This window comes from Strix uralensis, chromosome 1 (assembly GCF_047716275.1).
Source record: "Strix uralensis isolate ZFMK-TIS-50842 chromosome 1, bStrUra1, whole genome shotgun sequence".
Classification (NCBI taxonomy): domain Eukaryota; kingdom Metazoa; phylum Chordata; class Aves; order Strigiformes; family Strigidae; genus Strix; species Strix uralensis.
This window is the reverse complement of record NC_133972.1, coordinates 155064607-155087821: the sequence shown is the minus strand read 5'-3', so window position 1 is coordinate 155087821 and position 23215 is coordinate 155064607. Positions and strand designations below refer to the sequence as shown.

Here is a 23215-nt window from a genome sequence, read left to right as displayed (position 1 = left end):
ATTCATCATTTAATATTCATTACAGAATTGAAATCAATAGCAAAATCAGAAAGCTAACTGCCTGCTTAGGAACCCACTCCTAGATAATTTTGCAGAGCTGGGCTTTCATCTGCTCTCCATATGTAAAATGTCAGCACTATTTCATCTCACATAGTTGCCATGGGACAAATGAGAGAAAAAAACATTCAAGATACTACTTCCACTTGAGCAGTTCTTATGTACAAGTCCCATTCCCAGATATGAGGATTTACGTATCAAATAGAAAATAAAGACGTATCAATTCCATGCAAATTTCCTACAGAATTTTACACAGGCAATCCATCCAAAACATAAAGTTTAACATAATATCCAGACCACTAATAAAAATACTGAGAACACTGTATCAACTTATGATTTAAAAATGCCTAGAGTTTGAATGTGGCATTACAGAATCACAGAATCATCTAGGTTAGAAAAGACCTTGAAGATCATCCAGTCCAACCATTAACCTAACAATGACCATTCTCAACTACACCATATCCCTCAGCGCTATGTCAACCCAACTCTTAAACACCTCCAGGGATGGGGACTCCACCACCTCCCTGGGCAGCCCATTCCAACACCTAACAACCCATTCTGAAAGAAATGCTTCCTAATATCCAGTCTAAACCTTCCCTGGTGCAACTTGAGGCCATTACCTCTTGTCTTATCGCTTGTTACTTGGTTAAAGAGGATCATCCCCAGCTCTCTGCAACCTCCTTTCAGGTAGTTGTAGAGGGCGATGAGGTCTTCCCTCAGCCTCCTCTTCTCCACACTAAACAACCCCAGTTCCCTCAGCCGCTCCTCGGACGACATGTGCTCCAGACCCTTCACCAGCTTCGTTGCCCTTCTCGGGACACGCTCGAGTAATTCAATGTCCTTTTTGTAGTGAGGGGCCCAAAACTGAACACAGGAATCGAGGTGTGGCTTCACCAGTGCCGAGTACAGGGGTAAGATCCCTTCCCTGTCCCTGCTGGCCACACTATTTCTGATACAAGCCAGGATACCATTGGCCTTCTTGGCCACCTGGGCACACCGCTGGCTCATGTTCAGCCGTCTGTCAATCAACACCCCCAGGTCCCTCTCTGACTGGCAGCTTTCCAGATTACATTTCACATTGCAGCATTATATCAAAGCTTAGCCATTGAGTTATCTGAAATTACAAAGATACAGCTAAACATAAGGGCAGGGAGATTCTGGCATTTTTTAAGTAGCATGCTTGAGCATTTAGCCTTATCTCCAGAAGGTATGAAGTGTACCTGAGTTTTCTTTAGTGAAAGAGCAGATATTCTACCTTGCAGAACCAAAAGTTCAGTTACTTGCAGCATTCAAGTGGTATATGACTTCACTATTAAAAGCGAAAACTGACAGAACTAATATACACCAGGTACTACAGGGAGAAAGAGACATTTCACCAGTAGGTCTCAAAGCTATTTACTGACAGCAGAAAATACAGTGCCTCAAGGCAAAATGTGATTGTTTTTTTTAGGGAAGAGAAAAAAAAAAGCGCCCAAGACTCAAATGTTAATACAAATCCCTCTGTTCTGACCTCCTACCCAGCCTTCAAGCCATCTGTTTCACTACCTCTGACCTGACCTCTCCTGTTAACTAACCACCTAACCTTCCATTACCTGTCCCTCTCTCTTTTGGTCCTCACAGTTCTGCTTCCTTCTCTTTTGACTCAGTTCCTTCTGGATGTATTTTCCCTTCTCCCGCTCATCACTTGGGTGCAACTCAGAAAAGAAGTGAGTCTCCCTACTTTCTGCCCCTTTCCCACAGCCCTACAGCCATGAGGAGAAACTGCAAGGAAGTCCTGCTTAGTCTCTGTAGCCTGGGATAGATCACACTCAATACAAATGGGATTTTAAGAAGATGTATTTAATAAAAATTCCAGCAGTCTCTACTGAGAACATGAAGCAAAGATTTTCAAATGTCTAACTTAGCCAGTTTGGTTGTTTTTCTCATAGTATAATAAATGCTGCATTCTACCAAAAGCTCTTTTCCTGTTAGTATCCAAGGCTTCCCTCCAAAACAGAGCAGGATGAGGATTTCTCAATGAAATACATTAACAGCAAAAATAACAAAAAAAGTCCTTTCTACCAATCCTGCTAAAAAAACAATGTTCCCTTATTTTGTTCTAAGAAACAGACAAAAAATTTTATCTGAAGATCTACAAACAACTCAGCCACTGTTCGGCACCAGTATAAAGATTTTCAATTAGATACCACATTAAATTTAAATTAATAAAAAAGTCCCTACAATGGAAAATGTTATGCAGCCTTAATAACAGAGTAATCTGACAGGTACAACTCTAATAAGCCTTCATTTCAACCAAAATGGAGAAGACTGGAAGAGCTTCCCATTCTTATCCTAGTAAAATGCACACAAGTTGTGCTTTTCACAGGAGTCACATTTCCTTCATTAAACTCTTTACAGAAGGGACACTCCTACTCAATGCCTACACACTTTGAAAGAATGAAACACAATCTCCGAAGTGACATTAACATTGCTCCACTGTCAAACGAGTCATCTTTTTCAGCAAGTAAGTTCATAGTGAGATTAAACATTGAGAGATGATCACCTTTTAAAAACAGAGTACTTTGAATTCTATCCTAAGAAATTAAATAATTACTGTTATCTGGATTTCTGAGGTTTGTATGTAACAAGACCCCATCCCAAAGTGTAAATGTCCATTACATAATTTGAGTTCAAAGTTCACTTTTCATAATGAAAAAGTCTACTAGGTGTCTAAAATAAGTAATTCTTCGAAAAAGATTTTTCTATGTTTCTATTTGAAACTGTCAGTTGATGCAAAGTATGATTTTTACATGATTCGTGTGAACAAATGTCTATGTTTCACTTACAGCACTTGCCAAAACGTTTAATGTATATAAGCAACTCCATGTGTCAGCAAACCAGAAGAAATTGCTATAAGGTGCCAAGACAAACTCAGCAACAGTTTCTTTTTTAAAATCTCAAAATATTTATTTTCCTACAGCACCCACATGTGTGCATGGAAATAATTAACAGGTAAAAGACACAAAGAAATCTGCACATGACAATTTATGAAAACTATCTATTTAACCATCAGTCTTCACATGCAAGGCTTAGCCAACCTATTCTATAGTTATATAGCAAAGAACCTTTGCTTTGCATTTAACACTTCACTTCTGTTCTCAGATTTTAAGAAACCCAACAGATCATGCAGCTGTTCTAATATTTACATCTTATGCTTCTAAATATTACCAATTTATGGATCTTTATGATTTTGTTAAGGTGGAATCCAAATTAGGTAACAGTTATGCATATTACTTATTTAAATATATCATTTTGTTCTATAAAACTACCCAGCAAACCGCTCAGATGACGTTAGCCATGTTGAGACAGCTGAAGAGTAAAACTGACAAAAATGCACACTTCAAAGATCTGTGCTCAACAGAAGTCACTGTAATACAGTGCTCCCTTTTCCACTGGCTTCAGCAAAAGGTCATAAAATGTGCACTGAGGTGACCTATTCTTGTGGCTTCACTGTAGATAGGTTCCATCTTGTTTTAACATCACTCTGAACACTTATTGTCTCTGAAACTCTTTAGGCCATACACTGATAAAATCCATCAACATTTACTGCAGACAGCTATGCACCTTGTGCTCTAACTTCTACTCGGAAAGCACTATAGACTTTCAAAGGACAACTGCAGATGAGCTACATCTGTCTCATAGAACACAGCTCAAGTAGTACTGCTCTAGGGAGAGCAAAAAATAAAGAGTGAAGAACTGAAACAGTTCTTTCTACTGTTGCACACAAAATATGAGTTCTATCACTGCTGAAAGACACAGACTTTAACCTACCACTGTCGTCCAAGTGCTTGACTTGCTATTAATGTTTTCAGATGTGCTGCCTTGAAAGTAACTTTCTGGTTCAGTGGTTTTAGGTGGGTTTTTGGTTATTGAGTTGATGGATTTCTTTTAAATTTGTTTTGTGGGGTTTTTTTTTTTAGTGGTTTACTTGGTTGAAATTACAGCACTTTATCTATATCCAGCTCTGGTATACCCTAGATACCCCCAGTTATCTGTGTTTCTGTGGGTTTTCCCCTCCTGAATGGCAGACCACATCAAATAAGCTGACTGAAGAAAGGCAGAGGTTCAAAACGCACCAAGGAATGTTTATACAAAACTGCCAAAACATCTGCAATAGCCCAAGTATTACATTTACATAGAAGTTTACCCAATAAAGAGAACCAGTTCCTTGGAACCAAGTAACACAGACAAATATATGCCCTCAAACAGGCAATGATTAATACTTAACTGACTTTGTAACGTGATGTAAAAATTTGGAACTCCATAGTTTCTTCATGTTTCTAGTTTTATCCTTGTGGAAAAAAATGCATGAAAATGTATTGCTACAAGTTTCCCTAGACTTTCATTTTGGCACCTAATAGCTCAAGGTGGTTTACACAACAAGTATTCAAAAAAATGCTTGAAAGTACAGTCTGTCTCAGATTTTGCTTTTTATGATTGGCAAGCTTTATAGTATTTTGATTCAAAAGCTAGTAAAATGTTCCAGACAATAAATCACAATAACTGCTATTCAAGCATTACCTGAGCATATTCGTACTTAATCTTTAAGTAAGATTAAGCATTAGGAAGACAGAAGACACATGGCAGACTATATTGGTCCTTTAAATACTGAACATTCAGGGCAAATGGAAAAACGGAAAAGCCCAATCTAAACCCTATTAAGACTGCTAGAAAGGTTGCTATTTATAATGCTGTCTTCTACATACAATGTTTAAGCAGGTATTACATCACACCTTATCATGAAATGAATGTCATTTGTTCTAATGAAGGTAACATAGGTTATTATACTAGGTAACTAAAGGAAACAATTACAGTGATACAGACACACATTTTTCCACAGTGAAACCCATAAAATGTTATCACAATTTCAAACAACAAACCACTGCAGTTCAGAAAAATCTTTTAAACTTACTGTGTTAGTTGAATCTTCTTGTAAAATTCTATCGTATAACTGGATAGCATCATCATACCTGTTCAAAGAAATAATTTGCATTAATTTTGCTAAGACAGAAACTCCTGACTTTCTGACTGTCCTTGCAACAGTTAATAACCTTCCTGCACTTTTTATATCGAATATATTTAAGCAAACTATATTCATACAAAATTCTCTTTGAGTGAGTGCTAAATATGAACAGCAGTATTTTATGTCACCAAGTTAAAAAATTACACAGTAATTGCTTCACGGAATAATGTTTCAGCAGCAACTTATATATTTTACACCCAATTTTTTATTCTCCTATCTGTTCTCTCTTTTTCTGTACCCAGTAGGTCCAATCATCACATCCCAACTCTCCCAAGAAACAGAAACCCCAAAATTTGAAAGACCATTCAAAATAATGATTTTTCAGTTCACTATTGTAATTTAAAACTTCATGTAAGTTTCTTCTGTTTTTATAAAAGTATAAGCAGCTGCATACAGTAAACTGGGGGGATTCACATAAGAGTCCACCCCTAGACTACACCATAAATGAAAGAAGATGTTTTCTACCATCACGACATAGGTTTTATTAATTAATTCTGCTATTTGAAGTATGCTCAAAAAAGGTTACTCCAGCTGCTATAAATGCTTTAAACCTTCTGGGAAACAGATCTGTATGTTCAGCCAGCTGTGTACATGACCCAAACTGGACAAATGAAATACTTCAATTCAAAACACATTTCACTACACAGCTGTTATGCTATCACCACATAACTAGAGCATACTTTGTGTCTTCATGTGTAGTCTGACAAGTAGTTTTTCAGAGGTATTGCTGACTGATTTTGATGCTACACATCCCCTTCTCATCTTGGACACCCATTTACATACTCTCAATGTTCCCTAAGCACTGCTGACATTAACATAGCTCAGCTATCCAGTCCAGTTACCATAAGGTATGAGAACAAATGTGAAAGAAAGTACAAAAGCAGAAACAAGTAGAAGGTGACAGCTACAGGCTTGAGTAGACATGATGTAAAATGCTGTATTCGTGTTCCCTGTTAGTTGGTACTTTATCCAATGTGTTTTGTAAGACTGAACATGATGGCCATAATCCCATTTTAGAGGGTGAAGTTCCAGAATATTTTTCTTTTGATTAGCAAGTATCTACAGGGATGTCTCAGTCTACAGGAATGTTCTTCACTGTTTCCTCTTCCTGATGGGGAAGGGAGGATCTTATCAACTCCCAGAAGTCACTCAGAATTTAACAAGAAGCTCACTTCTTCAATTGAAAATGTGATCCCTCCAGCCTAAGTCTCCCTAGGCTTCATTTATAGTCAGTGGAGAGAGACAGACTTCTCCAGGGCACGGCTCAGAGCACCAGCAGATGGGTTCCTGTTCAAGGCAACCCAGAGCTGAAGCCTCTTTCTCCTCTGACTTCTGGATAAAATCTATGAAGACAAAACCTCATCTTTTGTTAACACCTCTGTTCCCCTGATATTCCAATCTCAATGATCTAACCTGACAGTTTGTCAAGAATTTTTATGAGCAGTTTTGGAAAACTGTGGCTCAATCTCACTTCACTGCTGAAACAACACATAATTTTTGTGCTCCAGTCATCTCCCACAAAGATCTGTTCCCATGCAATAACATATTCGATGCAATCACATTAGCCTGAACAGAATTATGATCTTTTACACTTCTGAATAGGTTTTGGAAAGGGGAGATATCTGCTGTCATTCTCTCACTGTCTTCCTACGCTACATCAAATGAAGACAGAAAGAGAGCTAAGTTTAATGGAGATTGTTCATAAATGTGTATTTGATATATAGTGAGTGTGAAACATGGAACATCTAGTTGCCCCAACTGCTCCTGTAGTTGTGGAATCTAGTTATTCACTTTTTGATCCAAGCAACAAGCATTCATTGGTGGCTCATACTGAGTAACATTTTAAAAGTTAATTTTACAAGGATGCAATGGATGAAGAACATCTGCTTAATAAATAAATTTTTAAAAAAGGCATTTAGGGGCTTACTTCTAAGTTCCAATTCCTTCATATAAAGATGACCCAAAAGCTCCAAATCTCACCAACTCCGTATGCAAAATGTGGCATGGAATAGATTTGCTACCATTCAAAGGCACTGGAAGCTGGAAGTCCTTCTCAACACTCAAGACAAGTGCATTAGAACAGACTGTTGTTATCAAAGATGTATCCAAAGGAGAAAGGGAGGCAATAAATGTCAACCTCAAGCCCTGAGGTCATTTCCTCATGGAAAACTGTAAGGTTTTAAGCTGTTCATTATTTTAATAATTCCTGTTAAACTTAGTATGTTATAACACTTCTGTAGATCATTTTAAAAGGTTCTGCCATTCTATTCCACATGCTTTTTTGAGTTGTTTCTATAGCTAACTCTATAGATTTAATCCTTATTAAGCTCTACTCAATTTATCCACACTCAGAAAACAAGGGAAAAGAGCTACATCCTGCAGTAATTAGGAGCATAGAAGAACAACAAAGGCAAAAAAATGCTGGCACTGATTTTCACATGCTACTCTAGCTCTGTGAGATGAAACATATACCTCTCAGACTTTGTTAAAAAAGTGCCTAGTGTTTTACTGTATAATAACTTATGTTGTGGAGTAAGAGATCTTTTTAATCTATGAAGTCTGATGGGAAACTGCAAAAATGTAACACATGTAATACACACAAAAATGCAATAAAAATGTCTGAACATTATAATATGATCATGCACATCATTATTTTCTATAAAGAAACTACCCAGCATTGCTTCACTGTGTTTTTATGGTGCCTGAATTCCTTTTTAAGAAATAGCAAGCACCTTTCCTGACAGAAACTACATGGTTTTTAAACTCAGGTTTTACCTTTCCATAGCTTCAAATCTCATTCCAGTTAATCGTTTAACTCTGTGGCTCCCAGGAAACTGTCGCCTTAGCTCCTGAAGACAAAACTATACAAATAAAACCAAAAATACTATTGTGAATATAATTATCTACATGGAAGCTGGAAGAAAAAAAAAAACAAAACAAAAAGTAGCCTTTGGATGATGATGAGTTCAACAATCTGAAATGGCACTTTTAAGTAAAAGCAAATACCAATTTTTGAAATAACCAATAACATGTATCGATAAAGAAAACTTAGAAACTGCAGCTTTGTCTGTTAGAAGACAAATTCTAAGAAAAATTTTCCATACAGGTCATTAGATAGTCAGGCCTTCTTGGAAATAGTTATTTGTCCAGAAAATTAAACTCACCTACTAAAATAGTTCTGATACTATTAAAACTTGAGGGCTACTTAGTTGCCTCATAATAACACAAGACAGTAAAAAATCAAAATAAAGATGGTAAGAGCTTATGTGATGGTTCTTTAATAAATGGATATCTTACAATGGAATAAACTATGCTAATACTATGCTCTGTATTTATTTTTAAAATAAAAATTGAAATCCAAAGAAAATGTTTGCCACTGGCCTGGGTTGAGCCTGCTGACAAAACAGGCATAGCTTCTAACTCTGAAATCAATGAGACACCTGGCCTGGATAAAAGAAATTCATCACAGGCAGATTTCTCTGGATTAGCAAAAAAAATATGTTTGGTAGAGAGACTGAGTTACAACTTCCCCAGAGCAAACTAACCATATCATGAATGTGGCTAGATAGCACTGCAAAGTTTGTAACTAACTGACTCATTACGGTGGCGGGCAGGACAGTTCCCAGGCTCTCAAAAAGACCAGTGGTTTGAATCACATTAAAAGCTTCATACAGAATCCTCCTTTTTCACGCATTTATTTATACAACTCAGTTTATAAACTTGTTCTTCATACCTAGCAAAGGCCTACCTACATAATCTGTTCCATCTCATCACACCCACTAGTCAAAGGAAAAATACAGAAACAAATCAGTAAAAATTAGTAGGTTTCCTCTCTGTCTCTGTAGATAAACAGGTTGCTAGAGCACAGCAAAGAGAAATATTCACATCTCTCCATATGCAAAAAAACAGAGAAGGAAGAGAGAAAGGAAAGAGTAATCAAAGAAGTAATGCTTAGCCTCAAGTAAGCACAGAAAATTTTCATCATTATCATTTTAGTTTCCAATGAACCAAGATCTCAACAATGCAATTTCACATAACAAGACTCTGGGTTAGTACAGAAAGTTTACTGGCACTGAGTGATGTATAGGTGAACTGCTGCTGCTCTGGACAACAAATTGTAATGAAACACTACACGTACTTAGCAGCACGTTACATGACTGAACTAATCCATGTTCTTAAGAGACAGGAAAATTTACATAAAACTACAGAAAAGCAGTTTCATTCCAGCTTTTACAATCCAAACAACCTTCTACATTTTAAAAATAACTTTTGCAGACATTAAATCCATTCCGTGGTTCAGTGATCTGGGAATCCCAAAGGGCAGTGATTTTCAGTATAAAAACATACACAGTTTTTCTCCAATAAAATTTTTAAATGGCAAAAATCGTAACATTTGCAGTAATACTAAACTCCACAATCTACAGATGGACTTTTATATCTAGAAGAACCCCACCAACAATATAAAAAAAGCTGATGAAGTCGCACTGAAGTGCAGGAGTACTACAAGAACAGAATTGTTCACATTAGATCTGACTACACAAGCATTCAACCAAATACAGCACCCACAAGGCTCAAATAAACTCCTGTAGATTCAGACATCACACACAATAAAGTGACATGAAAAGCTGTGAGACAGTCATGAACAACTCACTGCAACTCTTTCGAAAAAAGTGCATGAATAAACTACACTAGCCATATCTTCAAAATGTTCTGGACTCAGCAGCACTGAATATTCTCTTTTTAAATTTAACCTGTAATCCCCATAATCATTTGTGCTATTGAGGATTGGTTCTGCCCTACGTCAATAATCTACTTTCTAGATTCTCTGAGAAACTCAGCAGTTACAATGGCAAATCTCATCTGTATGTGAAACTTTAATTTGCAGTTAATTTGCTTGCTGACTTTTTAATCACACAGGTTTTAATTTTAAAGGTCTAACAAAGGCAAAGAAATATAAACCTGGACTTCAGCATGTAAAACACTGGTAGTGTAACTGCCTGCCAACAGTAGGTGACTTCACTAAAACATGGACATGAAAGAACTGGCTGATTGCAGCAAGGTCATGCATTACCCATAGTCATTTTGTGCAGGACAGAGAGGACAACCATAATAGAAAGAGGAAAGAAAAAGAAAAAACAAAAGTCAGATAAATGGCTCTGAAAACCACCTCAGACTCCTTATTTGGAGCAGATGAGTCCTATCCCCCTAAGCAATATGCATCACAGCTATCAAAAGCTCACTGCTAAAAACCAGAAGTTCCAAAGCTGTTTGTCTACCTTGGGGCTACAACTGTAGCAAAAAGCCACATATGATGTTGAGTTGTTTGAACTAACTACTTCTTTATTATAAATCAATCAGATTTAAAAAAAAAAAAAAAAAAAACACAAAAAACCAATTAAGTTTCTCTCTAAGCTTTTAACCTCCTTTCTGAGCTGCATATAAAATGTTGCACTCCCTCATCTCACGCAATATTCCTTAGAGGGCACAGAAACTGAAATTTAAAATCCCTGCCAGGGTTAGTAAAAATAAATAGTGTTTCACAACTGATCTTTCAACACTGGCTCCCTCAACAATTTTGTGAAAGTCTTCCTAAAAAGACCCTGAAAATAAAGACCAAAACTGTTTTAGATATAAATCAGAACACAGAAATATATTTATTTAAACAGTAAATCTATTTGTTTTTGTTTAAACAGACAGCTATACTACAACAGCATTTTCTTCTGAGAAACAAAAGAAAGGGAAGTTCAGTGGGTTCATGACAAGTTCAGCATGTTGTGCTGTATTTTCCAGTGTACTCCATTTTACCATATACATATGGGATGCAAGATAAACTTGTCTAGTTCTGCCTACTTTCAAATTGCCCTTCTCCCAACTACATCCTCTAGTCTGACCCCTTGTATATCACAGACCATTAAGTTTCACCCAGCTGACATCATATGAAGCTCAAAGACTTTATGGGGTATTTTGCCATCTGACAGAGAACAAGGCACTGAAAGAGTAATCCCCATGAAAGACCTGAACTCCTGAAAATATCTTTTTTCTCAGAATAAACTCAAGCTTGCTGGCTTTCAGGGCATAAAACAAGCTCATGTTTTTTTTCCCAGGGTTTTGTGAAGGAGGGATGAAAAGATTATAAAAATTTGCCTGCAAAACACAGTTTTGCCTTCTTCAGTTGCCGCCTTTAGAGGATTAGCTAAATTTTGCTGAGTTTTTTGTTTGTTCTGGTGTTTTTTCATTTTTAATCTACTGAACACGTGTTACAGTTCTAAATAAACTCATTTTATCTAAATTGTTATTTGTATAATTCAAATAAATTTGCATACAAATTGACTAAACCCAACTATCCATTAAAAATATTTTTATCAAGAATCACTGAATAATTTGTATTGCAAGGGGCCTTTGGAGGTTACCTACTCCAAATCCCCACTCAAAACAGAGCCAGCTACCAAGTCAGTGTAGGGCCATGTCCCAATCCATTTCTGAGCATCTCCAAAGCAGATTCCACAGCTTCTCTGTGCCACTTGTTCCAAATGTTCACTAATCTCATTGTTAAAAATTTTTTCCTAATACCTAATTAGAATTTCCTTTGTTGCAGCTTAGGTCTCTCACACTTGCCTTTTGTTGCACATCTACAAAAATCTGTCTTCACCTTCTTTATACCTTCCCATTAGTACAAAAATAGCAATAAAATCCCTTCTTAGCTTTCTCAAGACTTAATAAACCCAGACCCAGACCCACCTCCCAGCCTTTCCTTATACATTATGCAGTCCAGCTCCTTATTCATCTTGAAGACTTGCTCCAACATGTCAATGACTTTCTTTGATGATAGCCAACATGACACATAATATGATATTCATGACAGGACATTTTACCTCAAAACATTCAAAAAAACAATATAATTTGAGAGGTTTTCAATAAACACACAGTCTCTGTAAAATATGGCAACTTCAATATTATTCTTGACATTTAGCCCACGCCAGAGTAGCTGTAAATATTTTCACGGCTATTGGAAGAGACATGATCTGTCTAAACAAAAGTTACACATTAGAGAAGGTGGGTGGAGGCAGTTTCTTCCCAGCAGTGTATTTCTCGATAGATATTCTACAAGTCCAAGCTGTGGAGTTCAGAATATCCTATAACTGTCCAAAGAACTATCTGGAAGAGATACCCAGGAAGAAAATTTAAGGTTTAAGGGAAAAGTCAGCTTGAAAACTTACCAATGCCAAATCATCTCGACTGCAGTCCAGGGCAGCAATCATCACCTGTTCATATATTATCCAAACTGGACACAAAAGAGACATTAAATGCAGATAATTTATTTTTTTTTTTAAGATAATGGGAAACACCTACAATGTAAATAAGATTAATGAATCGTCCGTATATTTTTTTCCCTTCTACTCCCGTGGATCAGTACTGAAACAGGGCCATTGTAAAAAACTGCTGGAATTAATTAAAAATGCATTTAAGCAATTTTATTGCTTTTAGTAACAAAGTAGCTTTTGACATCTTGAAAGGCTAAAAAGCTCTAATTCTCTCCTCTTCCTAACATAATAGTTGCAGTCTTCTAAGCAGATCCCCATTAGGACTGGCTCTCTGATCAGACCTGGGGAACAGCCACTTGGACTAGAAAGGAAACAAATTTCCCTTAACTGTTTCACTGCTGAAAGTCCTAGAAATGTTGCCTTCTTCCTGGAGTTGAACAATTTCTCTAAATCACTGACAGACCACATTATTTCTGTTCTAGGCCTACCGAGTTCTTGAACATACAGAACTTAACAATGTAGCTACACAAGCTGCACAAAAGGGAAGTTATGGTAGAGCGAAACATGTAATGCGAGTATTAGAAGTACTAAGTGTTTTGAACTAATGTAAATACAATCAGGTGCAACTCAGTTATTTCACAGAACTGAAACAGAAGCAGATGTATTCAAAAATAAAATTATAAAAAAACCCCAAACAATTAAAATAACAAAGGCCCTATAAAAAAGTTTCTATGATATGATTTCCACTAGTTATTAAAGAAAATACTATTTCTTTCTAAGTATACAAAAGAAGAGAAACAGGCATTAACTTGCCTGTAACACCTCTTGCCCACTGGAACTATCTGTAAGACATATATTCTATTTTATTATATAACGTGTACATTTTTTCTATGAATGTAAAAATACATAGATATAGACAAAATACAGATAACATATAGCCATGATATAAATTATATATTATGTTTTTCAAAAAAGTTCTAAACACAAGAATAAGGTACTTTTGTAGTTTATGAAATGGCTCTCCCCATTCGATCAAACCCCTAGTTTGATACTCTAACCCTAGCACAGGTTAGTGTCAGGTATTAGGCAAAAGAACATTTGTAAGAGAATCAAGTAACCAGTCCAGAGGGATCTGGTTTTTTTAATCTGTATTAGGACTTTCTTGTTCAAGCTTAAAAAAAAAACCCAAAAAACCCCAACAAGGGAAGCCAAAGGTCTTATTCCTCTACTTTAAAGTCCAACTCTACAGCTTTGAACTACTGATTGTCCATAAGAAAATCTCAAATTTTCATTAAAATTATGATGTGGATAATAGTAACCTAACCCCCTAGACTGAATACTCAGTAAGTTATTTTTTAAAACTCTTAATAATGGTAATTTTTTTTCCCCAATTACATTGGGTGTCTTCTGCCTGAGGAGGCAGGTTACAGAGATACCCAGATAATCTACCCCATTGCATTCATTATTTTCCCTTCTATATGCATTCTGAAATCAGCCATTGTAATATCCAGGTATTTTCTGAAAACACATGAAGCAACAAGACTAACATCCATCACATACAACTCATTCACCTTCCATGGCTACCCAAGAAAGAATTCTAGGTCGGTGTTTGGGTTTTTGTTGGTGGTTTTTGTTTGTTTGCTTTTAAAATTGTATACAGTTGCCATTCTGATACTTTTTTAAAAAAAATAAACAGAATGAGAATATGCAAATAGATTTCAGATACTTTTATGGATTGGCTAAGAACCTCAGGAACATTGCAGCTAATTTATTTAATGAAGCCTGAATGTCATGTTTATGAAAGAATAAAATACCTGTATCTTGAAAAGAAGGACAAACTCAACACTGACAAGAAAGGAATCTCTGAGCCTGTATTACCGAGAACAGTGTTTCAGAAAAGCATCAGTAAGATCTGAGAGGAATATCAAGCTCCTCAGCAACTTCTTACTTAAACACAATTCTCATAAATTACTAGCAACATGGTAAGAAGAAAGTAAAATCAGGGTTAATTCTCAAGGTTCTACTACAGCAGAGGGAACCTCCCACAACTCTCTTGCAGGTGGGTGTATTAAGCCTACCCATGCAGTCTGAAAACAAGCCTATTTCTCACAGTTAGAGCGCAAGACCCCCTCACAGTGCAGTATCTTCTTCAGGCACTGACCCTCCAAAGACACTTCACAACTTACTGCTATGCGCCGAGGTGTCTTCAATACATGGTACTTCGGGTACACTATCCATGTATTTATACCCACAAAAGTACAACATTTGCAGTGGCCAAGTTCCTTACAACAGAAAGAACTCCAGAGCAGAATTACAGCTTGGAGGGTGCAAGTCAGAACCAGAGCAAAGCATCAGTATAAAACAAATCCCACCTGCCAAACCCCAAACCCAGTATCAAAAGATTCCTACCTGACAAGAAAAAGAGGCAAAGTGTCTTTCTGAAATGACTACATGGATTTTAATACCTGGAATACTGTATGAAGTTAGGTATTTGAAATTAAAGTTAACTTACTAAAGCTGAACAAAGTTAATCATATGGAATACTGTAACTTTTATTAGTAAATATAATGCACTACTGTGGTTGCTAAAATCCACTTCTGACTATATAACAGCAGTTAATAAAATGGAATAACTACAAGAGAAATGCATTAAAGAATGTCTGTGCTAAATCACCTGAATTATAAAAAAGGGAAAAAGAAGAAAGAAGAATGAGCATTAAAATAAAAACCTGTGTGAGATTAATATGCAAACCTATACAATCTTGATAGCACTTTGTTATAGTTTGTTTTATTTTATGCTTATAGTAAAGAGTGCTACTGTACTGTGCATGTTTCTAAACAATTCTCTTTTAATGAGAAAGTTATATCCAAGCTTCTGTCTACTGAAATTAGTGTAGTTAAAATCCCCTGAAAATAGTAATTTCATGGATAGTAGAAACCTAGATTTACCATCAACTATAATATCACAAATGAAATGTTATAATAAAAACAGCCTTAACATTAATTCCTGTAGTATGTATGACTCGACTAAGGAATAGCTTTCTCTGTTGTAAAAATATACTTTTCTATTTTTGCTGCAATGTTGAAGAACAGAGAATCACTCAAATGACAGCTAGATAATAGTTTCACACTGAGTTTTCACGTAATGGTCTAACTACTAATATAGCAAACTAACAGTTCTATTAGGTAATTTTTCCATCTGTTTTCACTGCAGCCCATATTTGGGAAAGAAATGAATCTGGAAATTTGGGAAGGAAATTAATCTAGGAATTCTGGAAGCCTATTACACTAAGAAAGTAATATATATTTCATCAACATCAGCAGATACAGAAAGGCAACACAGACATATAAAACAGGTTGGAAAGAAAAAAACAAAAACAGACAATGGAAGTTTTAAAAATAATTATTGTTTACTTACTGTCATCTCCAAGTTTAGACGCATATTCATTAATTAACTCTTCTCCAACATCCACTATCTGTTCACTGTTCCGGTAGTTTTCTTCCCTCCATTTCCTCATTTTATCACGCATATCTGGGGGCAAAGAGGAGTTAAAAAAGAAAAAGAAAATATTGAGGTTTCCAGATAGTAATGGAAATTTTATTTCTGGAAAATATGAAGAATGGGTTTAGAGAGCAACAGATCTAAACCAGCGACTTCTACTAATAGAAGAGAACTCCTAGAGAACAGATAGGTGTACCAGACCTCTGCAACTGTATCACACAAACCATGCTCATGCTCTAATTCAGTCGACTCAGCTTCTAAGTTTACCCTCTCTCAGGTTAGTAACATATGCAGTAAAAAACCCCTTATACCTAGTTATGCAATAAATAATAAAATTTAATGAACATTACCCATGGTTAGGAAAAATAGGCTATGAGAGATTTCTCCCCAGTATTTTCACACTTGTATTTCCAAACAGTACTAAAATTGCATTGCTGCTCCAGGTGAATAAATTTTCACTTGAAATATTAGAAAAACTGTGAGAACTCAATCACTACTCACGTTTGTCATTGCAAGCAAAATGTTGCAAACTTTCATTCTGAAAAGAATCTACACGATCCTACGGAAAGGAGCTGCTAAAAAGGCAGACATGGAAGCGAAGGCTTTCTATACCAGGGAAGTGTCCAAAGGTATAAAAATTATCACTATCTAGGTAAGATAGAAAAGACGGTTTATTTTAGCGTTAGGATTTTTGTTTCAAGACTACATTTACCATGGATCAGATCTCCAAGAGAGCAGGCATACTCATGAAGTCAGCTAGAGAGCACTACCTAGCCTAGGTTTTATTTATCCTCTGGATCAGGAAACTGGTAAGAATGTGATTTTATATACACATACACATTTATATACATGTAGATACTCCATATACAAGAACAAATTTCGAGGAAAGTTAAGGAAAATAGTTTTCCTTACTAGATAGTGGCTTTATTAATACGAAGGTACCACAACCACTGTTGCCAATTTTTTTTTAAACTTTACAACAGCTGGAAAAACAAACACAATAGATCTAAACACTGTCAGTTTTTCTTGCACTTCAAAATGCATAGTTAACATAACTGACAGTTAAAAACTAAGCACTGAACTTTCTTCCATCTACCTGAAGTGATCTCAGATCATTCATAAGACTGTTACTGTGCTACATTTTGTATTTTGAAATTCAACCAAAACCACCACAGGGTTACATTTCATATGCATGGGTAAAGTTAAATGGTTCTAGACACATCATGGTCCCTGGAAATTCAAAGTTAGACAGCAAGAATGTGAGAGAACACAAACATTCACAAAAGCTGACAAGTTAAACACATAAAAATAAATAAGCTGTCTGATTTCTACCCACTCATTTACTTGGAAATTATCAATGCCTCCACTCCAGTGTGATTCCAAATGGAACAGTGTCTGAATTATGTATTAACAGAACTTATATCTACCATTGATCACCCAAGTACAGCATTTACACCAATGGAAAAAAACTGCAGGACAGAGAATAGTATATCAGCTGATGACTGAAAGCAAAGAAAAAAAAATGGTCTCGTTAATGTGAATCTATTGAGAGGCTTGTTAGTTTTAGAAATACTGAATTTTAAGTAAAAGGTAGAAGAAAGAAAATGCTAAAAACTGCAGTAAAACTTAGGCAAGGCTTTTTACAATGTTGTCAAACAATTAATTTTTTTTTCTAAGAAAGCTGTCGAAAGAGTCAGCCAATACTTTAAGTCTTGGAGGCAAACCTACACACAGCATGTAATACAAGGTTGGGCAGTAGCAATTGGGGATTTTACAAAAAAAAAAAAATGTTACAGAAATGTCTAGTTTTAATTACAATTACTCCTGTGACATGTATAGGCTGGTCCCCAGTAATTGTTACACTTGTTTTAGTCTTAGGTTCTTTTAAATTACCAAGTTTTGCACATATAAATCAAAACATTACCAGATTAAAGGAGAAGACACACTTGCCACAATGTTGCTGTTACTGAAAACATGCAAGCAGTCTACATCAAGCCAAAAGAAATAACGTGCTTTATTGTTGTGTCTGTTAAGGCATCAGTTAATTTGGCTTGAGCAACCAGATATGAAGTAACTCTCTTAAAATTACTTATACTTGTTTAGTTGGATCACAGTTTTAAAGTCCTGGATATCTAAAAGCACCTGATAAAATGAAGGTAGTTACCCCTATTAGCGGAGACATACATTGCATACTCCAAAATGTTACCTTGACATATAACTGCTACCACGGGCAGTCACTCCGGGACCCCATAACCATTACATTTCTAGAGCTCATTTGTATATTGTTCTTCTGTTACAGACAACAAATCTTCCACCACACCTCAGCTCCACCCACTCTCACCTTACAAAATATGAATCAAACTAAAAAACTCAAAAATCCACCGATTCAATAAGTTTACCTAAACGCACAGGGTGTGCAATGGCCTGGCGACTGCTCTCTGTGGGTCTGCAGACCCCCGGCCTCACCCGGATGCCTGACCGGTGCTTTGCAGGTACAGGCAGAGGCAAAGGCAGCTCAGCTGGGCACTGCAGATGCTGCCTCTTACCACGACAACTCAGCTTTCAAAGTGGCCTCAACTAAAATCTCAGCACCTCACCTTTGCCTTCTGTAATCCCATAAATTCATATATAAAGTCCAGAGTAAGTGATCTGTCCCTTTGATTACAACTGAGAATCAGGAATACCTAAAAGCAAGCAAATGCAGCACAGAACACAACAAAAACACCTCACCAACACTTAACTGCACACAGATTATGTATGATAGAGATGAAATGTCACTGTTTCCTATTCCTTAGAGTCTTTCCATACAAAGTCATAGGAAGGAACCAATTTTGTCATCTAGAGTGGAGTCTAATGACTAGAGACATTAAAGATAGAAGTGTTCAATTCTTAAATTTGTTTGGGATTTTCTTTGTTATGTTCCTCGATACAGACATTTGCAAGAAAATGGTCTCACATAAACAGACTGTTAAAATTAATCTTATAAAGCGTTTCATATTTTCAAAAATTACAAAGAATTCCTTGAAAACAGTCTCTCATAAACATATAACAAAAACTTAATGTGCCACTACTTAAGCAGTGCAATTTTTAATACAGAAAATAGTAATACTAATTTAAAGATCCAGAAAACTTAAGTAACTTAAGCAACAATCATGAGCTATTAAAAATCTTACATATAAAATTCTTTTCACTTGTTTTCAATTTATATTAAAAGAAATCTAGTTCACAGAATATGCCATCCCTTTCTCTTTCTGGTTTTGATATCCAGCGAAGAATTACGGACTGAAACAAAAGTTGCTGCTCCAGCATTCAAAGTCCAGAAAGCTCGCCTACCACTAGCCAAGAGTCACTGCTTCATCTTAGCTGGGTTTGAGATCTTAATGCTATTATGCTTCTGTGCAAGGTAAAGAAAGAAGAGAAAACCTGGTTTATTTTGTCCAATTCTGACAACATGTCAGATGAGTTTTCTGTGAAAGCCAATTGTTATTTTATTAGTTCTTGACTACCATGACTGCTTCTTGTTTGCATATCACACAAATTCTGCACAGGCAATCTAAACTGTGTGCTCCAAAACCTGCTCCTAACATGAAGTTATACAGGTGTATTTTTTTTAAATTCTTCAGGTTTTTTAATATTTCCACTCACAGGTCAAATTCATCTTTAATGCATCACTGAAACCATATTAAATATTTATGAATGGTCTCTATGAAGTTCTACATAGCTTAAGAGACTCCTATAAGAAGCTGCACAGTTACAACGGATGTGCTGACCTACCACATCATGCTTCTTTGCCAGACCTGCAATTCTTGGCTCCCTGTCACTCCACATAGTTTCTAGTTCTTGTAAATATGAAGGAAGCAGGAAATATAATGCCACTTTCTACGGGATAATTAGCAACAATGACCAAAAGAAAAGGAGCAACATATCACCTTCATCTCAAATAAACTGTAAAATATGTAATGCATATCCATATATAAGCATTTCTTTTAATACTATAGCACCCTGAAACCACGTTTGGATCATCTAAGTCCACTGAAGTTAAATGAGAGGTTTTTGTACTTGACAGATTTCAAAATACACTTTAAAGCTCAAGATGCAGCAGTAAAGTAAAAAAAAGAAACATAAAGACAACAGCTTCAACAGTGGAAAATAAGTCATTTTCAGTTATCTTTCCTAACCACCTGTACAATGCATTTACCTAACATAAAATTTAATCATGGTTAAACTCCCACCTTTGTGACAAAGAACCTGAGTGAAAAGTGAAGCAAGGTACAAACTGTATCGAATTTGTCTCATATTATTCTTCTTTCCTGACCTCCAATCAGTTTCATCTTTGAGCAATATGTAAGCAAAAACCATCTTGTTTAGAAAGGACTGAGTATATGAAGGACATCTTTCAAATGAATACCAACCATACACCTGGTTTCACAGACATGAAGCATTTTGGACAAATTCAACATGATCTACATTAAATTCCTAGAACTGTGTTCAAGTTCTTTGCTAGGGACTAGGTCACGACACCGCTGGTATCACCTCACCCATGAAAAGCCTCATTGCACCAGGGATCTCTTAAAGTATACATGAAGAACAGAGAAAAGCCTTCTTCTCCAAGAAGAGTCTTTGCATGGTCTGTTGCAGAACTCCATTCATTTCCATTTTATTTTGCACCCCTTAAAACAGAGGGAAAAAATACAGAATTTTTCAAATGTGTGCCTCCAAAGTGGAAACAGCCCCTTGTACCAACACAGACGTTCCCCTACGCTCCAACACTTTCATCTGGACATAAACTGGAAGATATCAACTGAGAAGCTGATATGATAAAACTGCCTAGCTGCTCCCCAAAAATTTCTTGTTCAACATACCATATGCAAAACTATGCACCTTGCCCAATGCCAGAAATGTCAATCAAAACTCTTGGAAACAGAATATGGAGGTTATTTCTAAAGTGTTGGATGCTCACCTCAGTACGAATTAGCCAAGTCAGCAAGCAGTAAGCTTGAGCATCCTATGCCTGGCCTTTAGAGGATAAAAACACCAACTCTGCAATACTCTAAACCAAACCAATCTAGAGCTAAATGTACAGAAACGTATCCACAGTCCACACACCCTGTGAAAAATCTCATTTCCCTTTCCTATCACTGACTGACACCTGAGAACAACAGGAGGAAAGAAACCCTAAATCTCTGGGTTTTGTAACAATGTACGTTAAGCTGGAAAAGTTCTTTACACAGGCTGTTTTACACAAGCTGTTTTAGAGCAACTTCTGGGAAAGCCTATAAGTAACACCAGTAACGCTCCATACAACTTCTCTTCCGGTACAGTGGCCTGCCTGCTCTCTATCCAAGCTGAGCTTCACAACCACTATACCTTCACACAAGAGATACAAAAGAATGAACCAAGCTTCTCCTCAAGTGCTAGATTTGTCTAATGACATCACAGTGATGCAACCAAATATCAGAGCAAAACCACCTATAAACCAACCACCAGACACACTGCAAGAAAGCCCTCTTCCTCATCCTTAATCATTCAGTTACAGCACTATTTTCTTCAATCCCAGCTAAAATATTTTCTAAGATAGATGCAATTTGAGCCGAAAATGGAATATTTCAAATTCCACTTTGTTTTGCTTCAGAGTCCTACAGAAAAAGGCGCAAGAAAGACAGTACGGGGACTATTTCTGATGGGCAAGTTACCGGCATCTGCTAAAATACATCCCATGCAATGTTCATCCTATCTCCATACCACAAAACCAAACTAACCAATAATTTATGCTCAGGGAATGATTCTATTTCTCAATTATTTCTTCACAGCTTAGTAGTAAATAAATAAAAAACAAAGATCACACAGCTTCGGTCTCCGTTATCTTCTCTAGTGTACAATGTCTGTAATGTATGGGACCACCTAGCTAAAGGTTCCCCCTTTATAGCCAAAATTATGGAGAAGCATTAATTTATTCCTGACAGGAGACTGTAATGGGCTCGAGTGCTGTATGAACTCACATTCGAACAGGTACTGCTTACGGGAGAAGAGCTATTGAGAGTGTCAGGCAAACGCCAAAAAGCACTGCTATATGAAATAATCATTATGATCAAACAGATATGAAAGCTATAAAGACCTGGGGAGCAGGATTTTCAAAACCTTTTATGTCACTTCAGAGCTTCTGAGAGTTGCTCCACAAACGCTTATCATCAGGTTTTAGGGAAGCATCAGGTATTTTTCAGGCGCTCCAAAAGGGGAACTGTGACACGAGCTGCTGACCCGACCACGGGGCCGCTTTTTCTCGTGAGCGCTGTACCAGTCCCGGGGGTTCGGGAAGCAAGACCGGGAGGAACGTCCCGCCGCCGCCCCCCGGGCAAACGGCGCTCCGTCCCCGCAAAGCGCAGGCAGCGGCTGGAGGGCCCCGCCCGCCCCGGCGCTCGGGGAGAGCGCTCCAGCAGAGCAGCTCCGCCGCGCACCGGACACAGGCACGGGCCCTCCCTCTCCGCTCCCGGGGCGACGAGCGCGTTACGGGCCGGCGGACCCGCGGACACCGGCCGCAGCCCGAGGCGCCCGGCAGCTGCCGGAACCGCCGGCCCCGCCTGGGGACCGCCACCGCCTGGCACCGGCAGCCGCGGCCCGGGCGCCGGCCTGGCCCGGACCCGCCGCGCCGCGGGGCTCAGGGGGCGCCGCGCAAGTGGGGGCACCGCCGCCCCCACGCTGCTGCCGGGGGTCCGTCGGTCGGTCGGCGCGGGCCCGCCCGGGAGGCCGCCGGCTGGGCGCGACGTTACCTTCCCAAGTCACGTCGTACATCTCCGACACCTTCGCCATCTTGGCGGCCGCCCGCGTGACGCGCCGCGTGACGGCCCCGGCCGTCATTGGCGGGAGGGCGGGCGGCGCCCCGCGGCGGGGACGGCCCGGCCCGCTCTGGCCCGACGCGGCGCAGCGGCCCGGCGGGGCGGGGGAGCCCGGGGCCTGCCTGACGCCCGCCCGGCCGGGCCGCTGCGGGTTCCCACCGCCCCCGTCCGCAGGGGCGCGCGTCCCCGAAGAACCGCAGCTGGCAGGGACAGGGAGGTCAAAGGCTGGCGCTTGTGCCGCGTGGCCTTTGGGGGTCTGTGTCTGCTTCGAGAGTGCAGTGATCGCGGGAGACGCGGGATCCCCTTGCTCGTGGCACCCTGTGCTTGTCCTGCCCGCGGCCGGAGGGGCCTGGTTTAGCGGAATTAAAACACGCAAAGCCTAAACCGGAGGTGGCACTAAAGGCTGCAGATTAATTTCTCCTGTTTTATAATCCACATAAACTTTCCAAGTCCAGTTCGCGTGGCTCCAAGTTTTACACCTTGCCTACTCGCCGCATGGG

At 38.2% G+C, this 23215-nt stretch overlaps 1 protein-coding gene across 2 annotated transcripts in view; it reads right to left on the bottom strand.

The window, feature by feature from the left end:
* EMC2 (ER membrane protein complex subunit 2) overlaps window positions 1-22769 on the bottom strand; it is a 46188-nt gene extending 23419 nt beyond the window's left edge. For both annotated transcript variants that reach the window (XM_074886569.1, XM_074886578.1), the window contains exons 1-5: window positions 22650-22769; window positions 15799-15912; window positions 12337-12401; window positions 7895-7980; window positions 5009-5066 (exon numbers count right to left, since the gene is read on the bottom strand). In XM_074886569.1, the coding sequence (XP_074742670.1) occupies window positions 5009-5066; window positions 7895-7980; window positions 12337-12401; window positions 15799-15912; window positions 22650-22737 (411 nt within the window). In that variant the 5' untranslated portion in view covers window positions 22738-22769. The remainder of the gene's footprint in view (window positions 1-5008; window positions 5067-7894; window positions 7981-12336; window positions 12402-15798; window positions 15913-22649) is intronic.
* Window positions 22770-23215: the final 446 nt, after the last annotated feature.